The sequence below is a fragment of the Hyposmocoma kahamanoa genome, unplaced genomic scaffold (genome assembly GCF_003589595.1).
Source record: "Hyposmocoma kahamanoa isolate Upper Pololo Valley unplaced genomic scaffold, ASM358959v1 232, whole genome shotgun sequence".
Lineage (NCBI taxonomy): Eukaryota > Metazoa > Arthropoda > Insecta > Lepidoptera > Cosmopterigidae > Hyposmocoma > Hyposmocoma kahamanoa.
In genome coordinates, this window is record NW_020653750.1 from 2,421,963 (window position 1) to 2,436,287 (window position 14,325).

Consider the following 14,325-nt stretch of genomic DNA (forward strand, 5'->3'; position numbering starts at 1 on the left):
AATGAGATGAATATTGAACGAGCCATAATGAGTATTTGAGATTGTGTCCAATAACGTATCTTGAATGCTCTTCAGATTAATCAAAACGTTGTTAGCGATGATAGCTGCTAATACAAAGTCGTTGTTGTTTGAGACATTGGATATCTCTGCTTGGAGAGTGTTCATTGCTTTTTCCAAGTCATTTATGTGCTGATTGACGAGCTTGTGTTGTTTGTCAAAAGTGGACTCTACTCTTTTCAGTAGGTTAAATTGGGCTTCTACTACAGAAGTTTGATTTTTCCATAATTTGGCGAGATGCTTCTCATTGTCTCTAAGTAATTCGATATCCTTTTGATATTGTTCGGCGAACTGGTTGTCGAGTACTCCGAATAAGGAATGTGCAATGTTGCCTATGCCATTGATAAGGCCACGGCGCACGCGCACGCGAGAGTTCATAGTGTCGAATTGCTGTCCGAGCAACATATGATCGTAGTACTCCAGTTCCTTGAATGAGTGACGTAATTGTAATAGGACTACGTCACATTGTGCGGGCTTCTTGGCTTTGTAGCATATGTTCGCTAAGTTATTCATATGAGTTGTAAATAGTGATACACCTTGCCAATAAGGATTCATATCATAGTAGACAATTAGTTTCCATTCGTCGCGAATTAAATTCATATTCGAAATCTTGTCGAAATAAATCCCTTGATTAGCTTTCAGGCTTTCTAAATTGTAGGCACCGTGCGACGGTGATATAAGCATAAAGGTGAGCAGCGCTATAGCCATTGTGATAAGGCTATTTGATAATTTGCCGCGCGCTTTATTTGTTTTGTTATTTCAAACTTGCGATGTTTTTGGTTTCAGATGGTTTTCTACTTCGCCGCTGCAAGTGTTGATAGGCAATGGTGACAATTTAGTGATAGGTCGTCGGATAAAACCGTTTTTTGTTTTTATTGTCACCACGCGGACCAGTCCGTCCCTGCCGGGATGAAGTTCAGTAACCCTGCCGAGAGCCCACTTCCCAGGGGGTAAGTTAGCATCATGGAGTATGACAATGTCGTTCACTAGCTGATTTCGCTGCGGGCGATGCCACTTAGTGCGTGGGGATAATTGACATAGGTATTCTACTTGCCATCGTCTCCATATGTCATTAAAAATTTTCTGCGTTAGCTGCCATCTGGTTCTTTCGTCACGTTCTGTCTCAATAATAGTGAGAGTGGGACCGCTCGCTAGAAAATGGGATGGAGTTAAAAAACTCATTTAATCAGTGTCTTCTGACAATGCGCATAGAGGTCTTGAATTTAGACAGGCCTCTAACTGTGATAGTAATGTGGTGAACTCTTCAAAAGTCAATTTTTGTTCACCGATGACTCGTCGCAGATGATATTTTAAACTCTTTACTGCGGCTTCCCAGAGTCCTCCAGCGCTAGGCCATGATGGTGCGTTGAAGTGAAATTCGATCTGCATGTCTGTTATTTGTGTTAAGAACTCGTCGTCGAGTTTTTTTTGTAGGTTGATGTAGTTTTGTTGTAGAATTCTGTTCCTACAAAATTTGTACCATTGTCGCAGTAGACATGACGTGGTGCTCCACGACGTGCTGCCATCCTGCGCAAGGCTGCTATGAATGCTGTTGCTGATAGGTCGGAAACAAGTTCTAAATGCACGGCCTTTGTCACCATGCAAACGAATACAGCAATGTAGCCCTTTGTTGTTTTGACGCCGCGACCTTTGTTAGCCTTTACGTCTACACAGCCTGTGAAGTCGACACCTGTGTTGTAGAATGGTCTTGTTGGGTTTGATCTCGCGGCTGGTAAATCACCCATTTGCTGTGTTTGCTTAAGTGGATCATGTCTTCTGCACGTTACGCAATTACGTAGATGCTTTTTCACAGCTCGGTTTCCCCCCACAATCCAATAGTGCTGTCGCAGGCGAGCTTGAGTTAGACGGGCTCCTCCATGGAATGTGTCTCTGTGGGCTTGATCAATTAGCAAGTTTGTCAGATGACTGCTGTGTGGAATGACCAATGGGTGTTTCATGCTATCATCAATATTAGCATGTTTAATCCGTCCACCGACTCTTAACAACCCAGTATGATCTATATATGGATTTAAGTTAAAAATCTTGCTCTTTGAGGATAACTTGTCTTGATTTCGTAGGCTGCTGATTTCGGAGGTGAATTCTGTTTGTTGAACTCTCTCTACAATTTTGATTTTTGCTCTCTCAAGTTCCTCGATTGATAGATAAGATTGCTTGGGTCGGTTGCGTGTTACGGCTCGCAGTACCCAGCCCAGCACTCGAGTGGCGCGTGTAATGCTGCTGTACTTATGTATTATGTCATTTACGATGTCGGCGCGTTGCTCCGTCGCGACGTTTGATAGTAATGATGTTTTAATTTCTTCATCAGTGACGTAGATATGACGTTCAGCTGGTTCTTGATTTTGTGTAAATGACTGTAACCACGACGGCCCAGTCCACCACAATGGATGCTGTTTCAGTTGATCTACTGAGATGCCTCTGCTCGCACAGTCTGCTGGGTTGTCACCTGATTTGACGTGCTGCCAGCATTCTGCAGGCATTACTACAGTTATTTGTTGAACCCTGTTCGCTACGAATGCTTTCCAGCGGTTAGGATCACCTTGGAGCCAACCAAGTGCTGCTGTAGAGTCTGTCCACCCAAACACAGTGATATGATGGCCAGATAGACTGTCTTGAACTGTCTTCATAAGCTTTGATAGCAAAAGACATGCAGTTAGTTCTAAACGCGGGAGGGTCACAGTCTTTTTGACAGGAACTAGTCTAGCTTTTGCCGCTGCTATCACGATCGAGGGCTGTTGATTAGAGTTGCGTGGTTGCTTATTGTTTTTGCAGCTTATTGAGTTTACACAAGCATAAGCTTTTGTAGACGCGTCACAAAACCCATGTAACTCAATGCTTTCATTCCGGCTACTTCCAAACCATCTTGGAATTTTTATTTGATTGATATCTTCTAGTTCTTTTCTGATTTTATGCCATTCCATGCTCATGTTGTCTGGTAACTGGTCATTCCATTGCACGTCTTCCAGTAGCCATACTTTTTGAAATAGATGTTTCAGTGTGGTAGTTACGGGAGAGAGCCACCCCAATCGGATCGAAAACCTGGGATATTTCAGATAATAGGATTCTCTTGCTTATTGGCTTTGATGATGATGGTTTCAGTATTATTTCAAATGAAAACTGATCACGTTGTGGATTCCATCGGAGCCCTAATGCTTTGGTGGAGTCCTGGTGTTTGAAATCAAATGGCTGCTGCTGATTGCTGCCTGCTGTGCTGACTCCTTGTACTAATTCAACTTCGTTTGATGACCATTTTCGGAGATTGAATCCTCCCGATTTGAGTAAATTAATCAAATCTGCTTGTAATTGCCTAGCGGCCTCAATGCTGTGGCTTCCACTGAGGAGGTCATCCATGTAAAACTCTTCCTCTAGTGCTTTTGCTGCAGAAGGATACTTGAAGCCTTCATCTATTGCCAATTGCTTTAATGTCCTCATGGCGAGAAAGGGTGCTGCCTTAGTGCCATAAGTTACAGTTGTACTGTAAAGTTGTTAGTACGTACTCACGTAACAGTTGATCTGTAGAATCTCTCCAAATGATTTTTTGAAGATGTTGATCCTTTTCGTGAACAAGTATTTGTCTAAACATCTTCTCGATGTCAGCTGTGAAAGCAATCTTATACCGCCTCCACCTTAAAATCAATGATAGTAAATCTGACTGTAAGTTAAGTCCACAGTACATTAAATCATTCAAGCTGCGGCCAGATGACGTAGGCGATGACGCATTGAATACGGCGCGCAATGCCGTTGTAGTGGACTCAGAACGAATTACGCAATGATGTGGCAGGTAGCAACTTGGTGTCTCGTTACTTGTACACTCACACATGTGGCCGAGATTGATATACTCATTCATAAAGTCCCTATAATCCTTTGCTATGTTTGGATTTCTTTTGAGTTTTTTCTCCAACTGAAGAAATTGTGCTACGGCTCGTCGCTTTGATTCTCCAAATTGCTCCTTGGCATCAGGTTTCATAGGGAGTCGTACGACGTAGCGACCATCTTCTTGGCGGGTCGTTTGCTGTTCGTAAAGCTGCACACATGCGTAGTCTTCTGATGACATATTAAGGGTATTATCGCCAATATCTTCAATAGACCAAAATCTTTGAATGTCTTCCATGTTGTTCAAAACTACGTTGCATTGATATGTTTTCACATTTCCACAAAGTAGCCAACCTAAATGCGTCTGCTGAGCTATAGGTTGTGATAAGTTGTCGCCTTTGATGACACCGCCCAACACGATAAGCGAATAGATGTCAGCTCCGAGGAGCAGGTCTACAGGACGACTGTTGTGAAACTCAGGGTCAGCTAGAGTTATATTTTGTATGTGTGACCAAGATGGCTTCTCAAAAGTTTGATTTGGTAAATTGTTGATGAGATTTCGCATAATAAATACATCTGAATTGAAAGTGAAATCTCCATGCAATGCGGACATGGTTATCTCCATGACGCCCTTGCAGTTGTTTTCTCTTGCTCCGAGGCCAAAAACTACACCTTTACAGCGGCGTCGTGGTAAAGCTAACTTTTGAGCAGCATTTTCCGTGATGAGAGAAACCTGAGAGCCTTGATCAATAAGCGCTCTCATGGTGTAACGTGTACCGTCTGCACCTTTAACTGCAATCAGCGCTGTAGCTAATAAAATTTCAGCTGATTGATTTCTAGAAACATGTGCTGTGCTGTGTGATATAACTTGCTCGTTGTTAATTTTCGAAGTCGGCGGTTGCTGTGCCTTTGTAAAAGCATCATGTAACAAGGTGTTGTGTAACGCTGAGCATTCTCGACATGTTTTTGTAGAAAAACATTTATTGTCGGTATGATCATAAAGACAATTGGTGCAAAGTTTCAATTTATTTGCAGTTTTCAATTTCATGTCGCTTGTTAGCGACAAAAAGTTTTTACAATGAAGAATGCCATGTTTTTTGCTGTTGCAATGAGGACATGTGATCTTCGTTGACACGTGGAACGCTTTTGCAATCCGATTGTCACCTTTAGGGTTATTCTGATACTGCTGATTGAAATAAGGCTTCTTATTGTTGGATAAAGATGGTACTGCTGACTTCTGCTGTACATGGTCTTGTTTGCGACGTGAGGCTTCTAAAGAAGTGAACTTGTTCTCTAGAAACTCTAGAAACTCGGACATTATAGGGAGGTCTCGAGGGTTTTCAAGCGACTCTATATAGTCCTTGTGCGTATCTGCGTCTAATTTTTGTGTTAGAAGGTGTATGATCAGTGGATCCCAAGTAGATATATCCACACCCAGGTTCTTAATAGCATTCAGACACTCATTGGTAGTGTCATGAATCTTCTTTATGTGAGACGGCGATTGTTGTTGCATCGTCGGTAACGACATCATTATGTTGATATGTGAGCTGAATATTAATTTCGTGTTGTTGTACCTGTGGTTGAGAATATCCCAACAAACTAGGTAATTGTCCGAAGTGATTCGTAAATGTTGTATGAGTTTTTCAGCATCACCCTTGATTTTGCTTTTCAAAAATTGCATCTTCTGTGCGTTAGACATGGAATTATTATTATGAATTGATTCTGTGAATAAATCTTTGAACGACACCCATTTATGATAATCGCCATTAAAAAATGGAATGTCCATTATAGGTGTCGTTTTTTCTTTATACGTTACAGCCCACATTTTGCTATTTATTGACCGTTTGATGTCATTGTACTGATTTTCGTACGTGTTGAATGTTTCTTCATATTCTTCATTTTCTTCAACGAGCTCGCTGTCTATTTCCCAATGCAATGAGTCTATAGCTGCCCAACGAGCTTCTAAGTTTCTAAGACATCTTGATATTCCCACTTTTCTGTTAATTTTGTCAAATTTATGTTTGTAAAAGTGCGGGAAATTGCTTTAAAATTGCTCTTCTGCTTGCGTAACATTTCCTCCAATTTGCTAGGAGAGCCCTGATCGCGTCTGCTTCGTTGATATTGTTCTTCAGCAAAGAGCTCTGGTAGTGGCTCTTTTGTAGAAGGAGGATAATTGATTACCTTCGGCGTTGTAGGACGTTCGTCGTCTCTTGTTGATGGAGCAGAAATAGAATTAGTGGATGTGCCTGGCTTGTCCACTAATATTTTTTCTTTTAGATATTGCTGAAGGTATGAGCGTACTTCACCGTAGAATTGCGTTTTTTCGTAAGTATTTTTGGTAAAGTATTCGTTGCTGCGATCTTCATATTGGCACAGTTGACTATGATTGCTTCGAAATTCAACCCAGTATGCTTCTAAGGTGTCTAACCTTTTTTTGATGTTTGCTGGCGTCTTGCGGTCGGCGCCATCTTTTTTGAAATTGATCAAAAGCTGCTCAATTGCTCCTATGAGCTGATTTTGAATTGCTAATAAATTTTCCATATTGATTTGCTTACGGAAAATTGATAGTTCAGCGTAATTGTAAACTTCACGTGGTATGTGCGCCTTCTCAATCTAGCCGGTGAGACCCGCTTGTGGGAGGCCGGCTAAACCGATTCGCTACCAACGCAAAGAAATACAAATTAACACTGAAATGGCTGCTGTAGTGAGCCTGCTTGTAGCGAGAACTGTCGTGCTCTCACGTGGTTGATAGCTGCAGTGCTGATTCGATGAAACTCACACGCCGAATTTCGACGTCACGAAGGCTCGAAGGACCATTAAGATGTACGGTGTTCCATACACTTATAAATGATAGTATTATAACTGTTAAGAATGTTTATTAGTTTTGATTTACAACTAATAATGATACATTTGATAGGTGTGAAATGAGTACACTGCGCGATGGCTGATTGTGAACTAAATATAAATTATAACTAAATGTCGCATGAATACGTAAAATGCCGCACAAACACAATGTACGATATTGCACCGTACAACCTTAGAGATACAGAAAATGCAACACACTTCAGTGCAGTTAAGTCGTGTCACAATAACAACTTTGTACGCTGTTTGTATCCACCACTAACGTGTTGACAGCTGTTAGCATTGTATTTTGTACTTTGTTCGTGATCCAGTCGAAATGATTTTTATGACTGAATTGTTTCAAAGTATTGTCGCAAAATGGACGTAGCTTGTAAGATCCATGAGCGTTGCTAGTGAATAATATCTTTGATTACCAGAAATTGCCACTTGTCTCCATTAGCCAACATGAGGGTTCCTGTATTAATTAATCCCCCTTGTAGTTAAAGAACCCTCCTAAACCCCTCTAAAACTATAAACATGTACCTGGGGAAACGCTTATTTTTGCGCCCAGCTTAAATGGATAAGGGAGACACTATATACTCATCCATTCACACTAAATGACGTGAATTTGGATCTAGGCTTTCTGTATCGTTTTGTTGCTGTTTAATTTTACTATGCCAGTATTTTCAGATATAACATTCCTGAAAATTCATACCAAAAATAGAACCTCAAATGAGATATGAAGCGAACAATCTAACTAACCAAGATCGTCGCATCCAAAGTTATCAATTTAGCCGTTCAGAGTGCCGAAAAATTTTGAATCTTTTAGCCTTTCGTCATAATAACTAAGGTGCTGTTGTTGATAGTAACTAAAAGCATTTAAAATTTCTATCAAATAAAGAAATATTTGTAGCACCCCGAAGTGTACCTAATTCTGCACTTTGTAGATTTTGCGTAGTTTAGTTCAGTTGACACCGACTGCACCCATAACAGTTAACAAATTATATTTAATTTGTTTACTCTCTACGGGTGCGTGTCATCTCAACCCAATAAAAGCTGTATAACCAACTTTATTCAAAGATAGATTTTAGTCTAAATCCGTTTATTCTTCGGTCGAGCGCAAGAGTGAATGCCTCGTAGAGGCAAAAAACGTGTCTAGCATATTTTTGGAAGTAGTGTTTGTGATTGTAGTGGCGCTTGTCATCTTTTGCACGGAGAGGGTTGGACAATTAATTACATGAAAAAAATATTCACCAGAAATGCAACTATTCTGAAAATTTAACCTTCACAGAGTTCGTGGAGTAGCAAGTTAATTTACTACCATTTTTATTAACATGGATTTGGGTACAGTTATGCTTGAACCTATTAATCATTATAGTTCATTTACCGTAAATTGCCACCAAAATATAGGTGCTACTAAACTTTAGTCCATGTAATAAATATTCTGGTGTGTAATAACTGGTTTGCATACAGGTTTATTGCAGCGTAAATTAGTGTATTATTATGCGAGGCAGTTGCCATTATGTTGCTTTGCTAACGAGCGTGGTGTCTCTTGCATACAATGTCGTGATATAGGATTGGTGATACACTTGATACTAAATCGCTAGGCATATTCACCAGTAAGAATAAAGTCAAAGTAGGTTCAGATGCCAAACTTACGTAGTTAGTATATTGTGTAGAGATCGTATACTGTATGTATAAGTCCATAGGATATTAGTTCGCATTATGACAAACCTTAGTGGTTTAAAATGCGATTAGAAACATATTTATGTATTTTGTCCGTTATACAATAAATAAAAAAAAATAAAAAAATGTACGTTAAAAAACAGAAAATTTGAATTTCATTTAATGACATGCAATTTTATTATAGTAATAATAACAATAAAATTAATACTAATCTTTTCGGCCATTGGAAAGGCGAGAGTCTAAACTAGATATCCGAATTAATAATTGTCAATAAAGTTATAACTTTTTGTAATACCTTTTTTTTAATAAAATAATTTGGTAATACTCGAACAAATTTAGAGACACATTATGCGAATGAACCTTCACATTTGACATTGGGCCTTACCATGAACTCTTATTACGATTCAGTTTAGGACCTAAAATGAATCGTTGTGAGACAGCGCTACATGAACTGTAAAGAAAGAAAGAAAGAAAGAAATAATTTATTCCTTGAAACACACAGTACACATGCATTTTATAATAATAATAATAATACTGATAATAATCGTAATAATAACCTAAGGATTTGAAACTAAATACTAATAATATAAATATAATATATGGAGCACAAAGCATGTGTGCTGTGCTGCCAAGGAAACCGTGACCCACTCAGCTTGTTGTCGTCTCACATTCAAGTGCTACGACGCTGATTTTCAGCGGATCCGGCAACAGAACACACGTGACACGGAAAATAGTAGGCGACACTAAAGACATTGATGACACCAGCACATAATTGTATTAATTTTAACACAAAACATGAACAATCTATTCCATTAAGATACAATTAACGTAGGTATATCACCATCGCGCTTGTTTGTCGTTACGAACCTATACTAAACTTTAATAAGAGTTCATGGTAAGGTCCATTCTCTTTAAACTTGGTCTGGTATTAGTACTTAATAGTACTTATTCGACAGTAATTGTTTCGGTCGGATGTCGGACAGAAAACGGTAGTAGACCTCCTGATGTTTGCAACATCCTTTTTTAACCGACTTAAAAAAATGAGGAGGTTCTCAATTCGACTATATGTTTTTTTGTATGTATGTTACGCGATACTCCGATATTTGTGAACAAATTTTCATGATTCCTTTTATGTTGGAAAGAGGGTACCTCCATAGTGGTTCCCATTTCATTTGGAAAAAAATCATCCACCTCTAAGGGTGGCTGATCACGCATGTACATTCATTTTTATAAATAGCGCCTAAATTTTACTTAAGGAGCAATTATTTTAATCGTTGGTTTTGCTATTCTCTAATTCAAGGCGTTTTACTCTCTCACTATACTTTGAGTAGTGAGAACCGATTTTTATTATCTCCTGTGTCAAGTCTCGTATAGTGGCGAACTGGGGTATATTTCAATAAAACTTAGCAAATAGACGTAATTCCACGTACTTTTGTGGCAGGTTTTTTTTAGTACTCTGTACTGAGATTATTAAACTATTCACATCTAATTACATTTTAATATCATAATGATGTCATCAGTCAGATGCAACTTCCTATAATAATAGTATCCACTTATTAAAGTTATCAGATGTAGATAGTAGCAGTAGAGCTCCTTGTAAAAGAGTTCGTCCAGGGAAGTACTGCCACCACCTATTTCTGCCACCAAGCTATAATGTGAGCATCACTGCGTTTTGGTTTCAGGGTAAGGGTGTTGGTGAAACTAGAGACACGTGGGACTTTTCAAGTTATGTTTCGGTGCCCAATGATCTTTGCGACTTAAAGCTCTGAGCGGCTCTGTAATATTTATGGACCGATTTGTGGCTTACTACCAGACGCACGCACTTGTTCGACGAAGTCACCTGATATCACAAAAAAACATACAAAATATTTTCGAAAAACATCATTGTACTTCTACAATATTTTAAGTTTATTTATATTTTTTGGTTATACTACTTTATTTTATATTCATTTCTATTTTAAATTTTTATTGAATTGATATTCAATTTTATTTGTGAAATTACTCCACTAGTTTGTTATAATTATTAATACAAAGATCGAACACTCAGAAAAAATTCCTTCGATCCGGCCGGATTCCAACCGACATCTTCTAGCTTAGCTCATTTCTATTGTTTATATTAGTGAAGATCATATTATTCCTTCACGTCATATTTTAAATCGTGATGATGAAATGATTCCTGATGCGTAAGGCAAAGGAATGGAATAGTTTGCGATCCCTGAAAGTTACAATTTGAGGCTTTCAAGGCTAGAGTGAATAGGAATTTATTAGACAAACGTGTAATGGTGTCGGCTACATGGTCGCTTAATGCCAAGTGAGATTGAGGCCCAGCGTTCGTCTACTTGACAAAAAAAAAATCAGTACCCGACTTCTTATCACTGCTGCGACGGTACCCATGCTTAAAATAAATTTTTAAGTTGTAGTAGTTTCAATCAGGTGGCCCATGTGTTTATTGTAAATAATTATAACATTTTTATTTAAAAAAAACCAACCTCAAACGTTAATGGTTTATCATCTGTTTGCCAAGTTTTATTGAAATTCATTAACGGATAACGGATGAAAGCCAATAAACCAGGTTTATTCCGTAATTTCCCACCCTTACAGGTGAAATATTTTCTTCTAATTTAAATGAAACCGCTACTAAGGTATCCTCTTTCCGACAAAAAAGAATTATCGAAATAGGTTCTAAAAAAATACAGTCTAATTGAGAACCTTCTCCTTTTTTAAAGCCTGTTAAAAATATAAGAGACGTGATACGATTAGTACGTCGAAAATACGCTGTCATTGTTAACACAGACACGAAGTATTTTCTACGTGCAGATGACGCGTGATAACGCGAATCTAATGAGATTCAGCCACAGCCAGTAAACATTTCCACCCGTTCACAAATTTAGTGTCGCGACCCTACGGCGTCGTGAACGCGCATTCGTAAAACGCGCGTTGTTTGCGCGTAAAAAATAATACTAGGTCTAACCGAGAACGTCTGATTTTCAAATACTAATCTACCACCGGATAAAAACGGCATAAATGATTTGTATCCAGGATATAATATGAAGTCACTCTACCCCATGTACTTCGCCCCAGTGGAACATTTGAGTGATTGATTTTCATGTAACCCAGAATGACATCTTGCTTCAGCTTACGGCGTTAGTTGATACAGTATGTTTTGGAGAACAATTAACTAGTAATTTTAGTTGAACGCCTGGTGTTAGTTAGTGCTATCTTCCTAGTATGTTATTAGAATAGGCGTTATGATAGTTAATTAACTTCAATGTGTTCTGACTGACTAAGCTGGTTTGTCTTTTTCCCGGGGCAAATCACAGGATTATTATCGTAGAAAGTGCCTAAATTGATGTGCAAACACATTACATTAGCACCATTATTGCAATTGCCAAATGACTCAAACTGGCAATTACACAACGAATATAAAATGCAAATTTCCTTTTTTTAGATTTTCCTTTGGCTCGGGCGGAGATAAATTTATCATCTCCTAATAGCTCCACATCACTTAGTAGAAATACGTAATGAAATTTTACTGGTTCATGAAACACACTTTTCCGCTTAGCTTAGGTTAGCTAGTAGATTAGGTTTCGAAATAAATGCCAAAGCAACATGATAAATTGAGGCTATCAGTGCAAAAATTGTGTAACCCATACACAATTTTTTTTCTCTAATTCTCTCCAAAGGACATTAAAGTACATAATTATTTTTTATTTGGCCAAATGAATGACGTATAAAAATATTTCATTCTTAATAAACAAATTGAATAGACAATGTGTTAAAATATACTGGTAAGGTACACTAAAAGCTTAAATATTGGGTGTCCCAAAAAACATGCAAGAAGTAATTTTGATAGAAAACACAGGTTCATAATTAAAAATTGTAATTTTTTTATTGTTCCATGAAGTACATGGTATAGGGTTATATGTGGTAAAGCGTATCGGGTAAATGGCCTCCACGGCTTTGCTGGCACATTCACATTTTCATACTTCATTCATACTTTTCATGACATTTTCGATGACCGTTTTGCATAATTGTGGCTGAATCACGTTGATAGTGTGCTCAATTTCTTTTAAGGCTTGGGTGGTCGTGGGTTTCTTGGCATAAACCTTCGATTTCAAAATACCCCAAAGAAAAAGTGGAAATTACACGACCAGGAAATGACTCGTGCAGTAATTGCATTGTTTCTTGCGCTGTATGGCATATGGCAATGTCTTGTTAAAATTTCATGTCATCCACATTTCTATTTTAGCTTTTTTTGAAATCGAAGATTTATGTTAACAAGCCCATGACCACAAACGCTTTGAAGATAGAAATTGAGCGCTGTATCAACGACATTCAATCACAGTTGTGCAAAATCGTCATCGAATATTTCATAAATACACATAACCCTATACTATGTACTTCATGGATTAATAAAGGAAATACACTTTTTAATTGTAAACCTGTGTATTCTATCAACATTATTTCTTGCGTGAGTTTTAGGACACCCTTTACTAGAAACTAAAACTAGGATTATATTATATGAATAAAATTGGAACCCCTCCGTAAGATGCTGGCAGCGTTCCACCTTTGTATAGCTGTGATAATGCGTTGGGTAAGGTAGCTGCCCTTGAGTTTTCTAGACAGCCTATTAATATTTTGGATAAAATTTTGTATAGATAAAGGGCACTAGGATCCTACGGGCCAAAGGTTTCGACTACAAAGGCTGTAAATAGGTAATCGGAGCCGAGGTCCTGGTACTTATTACTCTTTATTTTAGCCAGCCCTCTTGCTGGTGTGCTGGAGATGGGATAGGGAAAGTATGTCGGCACGTGGCGTCCCACAACACTATAAAATTTAATTATTGTTTTTTTATTCATGAACATAGCATCCAAATATAAAATAATTATGTTTAGTATCATTTAACGTAATATTGCAGAAAAAGAATTGAATGTGGTACACCACTTTTGCACTGATAGCCTCAATTAAAGGCTATATCGAGTTCTTAGATTTTCGAGATGGCTACACATTGTAAATAAGACAATTTTTTCGAATCTAAATAGAAAAAAAAACATAATAATAAAGACAATAGAGACCTAAGGGGAAAATGTTTAAGCGTCGAGTAGGTACGTCACAATAATTTTCTAATAAGCATCATAGAAAGGAAGATCAAAGGAAAGAGAAGTCAGTATATTTAGGAAATGAAACTATTTTTTCGGATCTAAACCGCGTTTAAATATTTATTCAAACCAATCAATCGGGCCCCGTATACCGTCATCAACTAGTTATGTCTATTAAACGTCGGTTTTTTTGAAAAACAAATATACACTTACAAATATACAAATATAGATCCGAAAAAGTAGTTTCACATTATATGCGTAACATTCACGGAAACCTAAGTTTTTATTTATTTGGTTTTTTTTCAAGTGAACCAAATAAGTATCCGGCTCTTTGCAGGTCCAATGGTGACGGCTGGCTGAGATGGTAGCTATTGGTCACTCATGAACCAATAATGTCCAATTTTAAATTTCAACGACCTCTGTGGTATGTATATGGAAAAACTAACATTTCTGTATTGTTTTGTGTTTGGGTGTTTGTGGTACCGTCGTTATTTCTGATTTCCATAACACAAGTGCTTTACTTACTTACTTTGGGATCAGAGCAACACGTCATGTTGTCTAATATCTATTTGATATTTAATGCAAACAACGATATTCTGAAAAAAGTAACAAAAACTATTAATTTGTTATAATTATTAATAATATATATCGCTATACCAACCTATGTCACGGAACGTCTGGCACGGTATGCTAGAAGACGTCGGTTCGAATCCGGCCGGATCAAAGGAATTTTTTCTGAGTATTCGATCTTTGTATTAATAATTATAACAAACTAGTGGAGTAATTTCACAAAAAATAATTGAATATCAAT

General features: G+C 37.9%; 2 protein-coding genes across 2 annotated transcripts; both read right to left on the reverse strand.

Moving 5' to 3' along the window:
- Positions 1–1,460: 1,460 nt before the first annotated feature.
- On the reverse strand, positions 1,461–3,002 carry LOC113228607. The gene has a single exon (XM_026461961.1). The coding sequence runs from the start codon at positions 3,000–3,002 to the stop codon at positions 1,461–1,463; it is 1,542 nt and encodes a 513-aa protein (XP_026317746.1).
- Positions 3,003–3,018: 16 nt separating this feature from the next.
- Positions 3,019–3,507, reverse strand: LOC113228608. The gene has a single exon (XM_026461962.1). It carries the CDS (start codon positions 3,505–3,507, stop codon positions 3,019–3,021), a length of 489 nt encoding a protein of 162 aa, XP_026317747.1.
- Between the last annotated feature and the right edge of the window lie 10,818 nt (positions 3,508–14,325).

Coding starts and splice junctions, on each gene's coding strand:
- LOC113228607 (XM_026461961.1), bottom strand. CDS start 3,002: ATGAGCATGGAATGGCATAAAATCAGAAAAGAACTAGAAGATATCAAT.
- LOC113228608 (XM_026461962.1), bottom strand. CDS start 3,507: ATGAGGACATTAAAGCAATTGGCAATAGATGAAGGCTTCAAGTATCCT.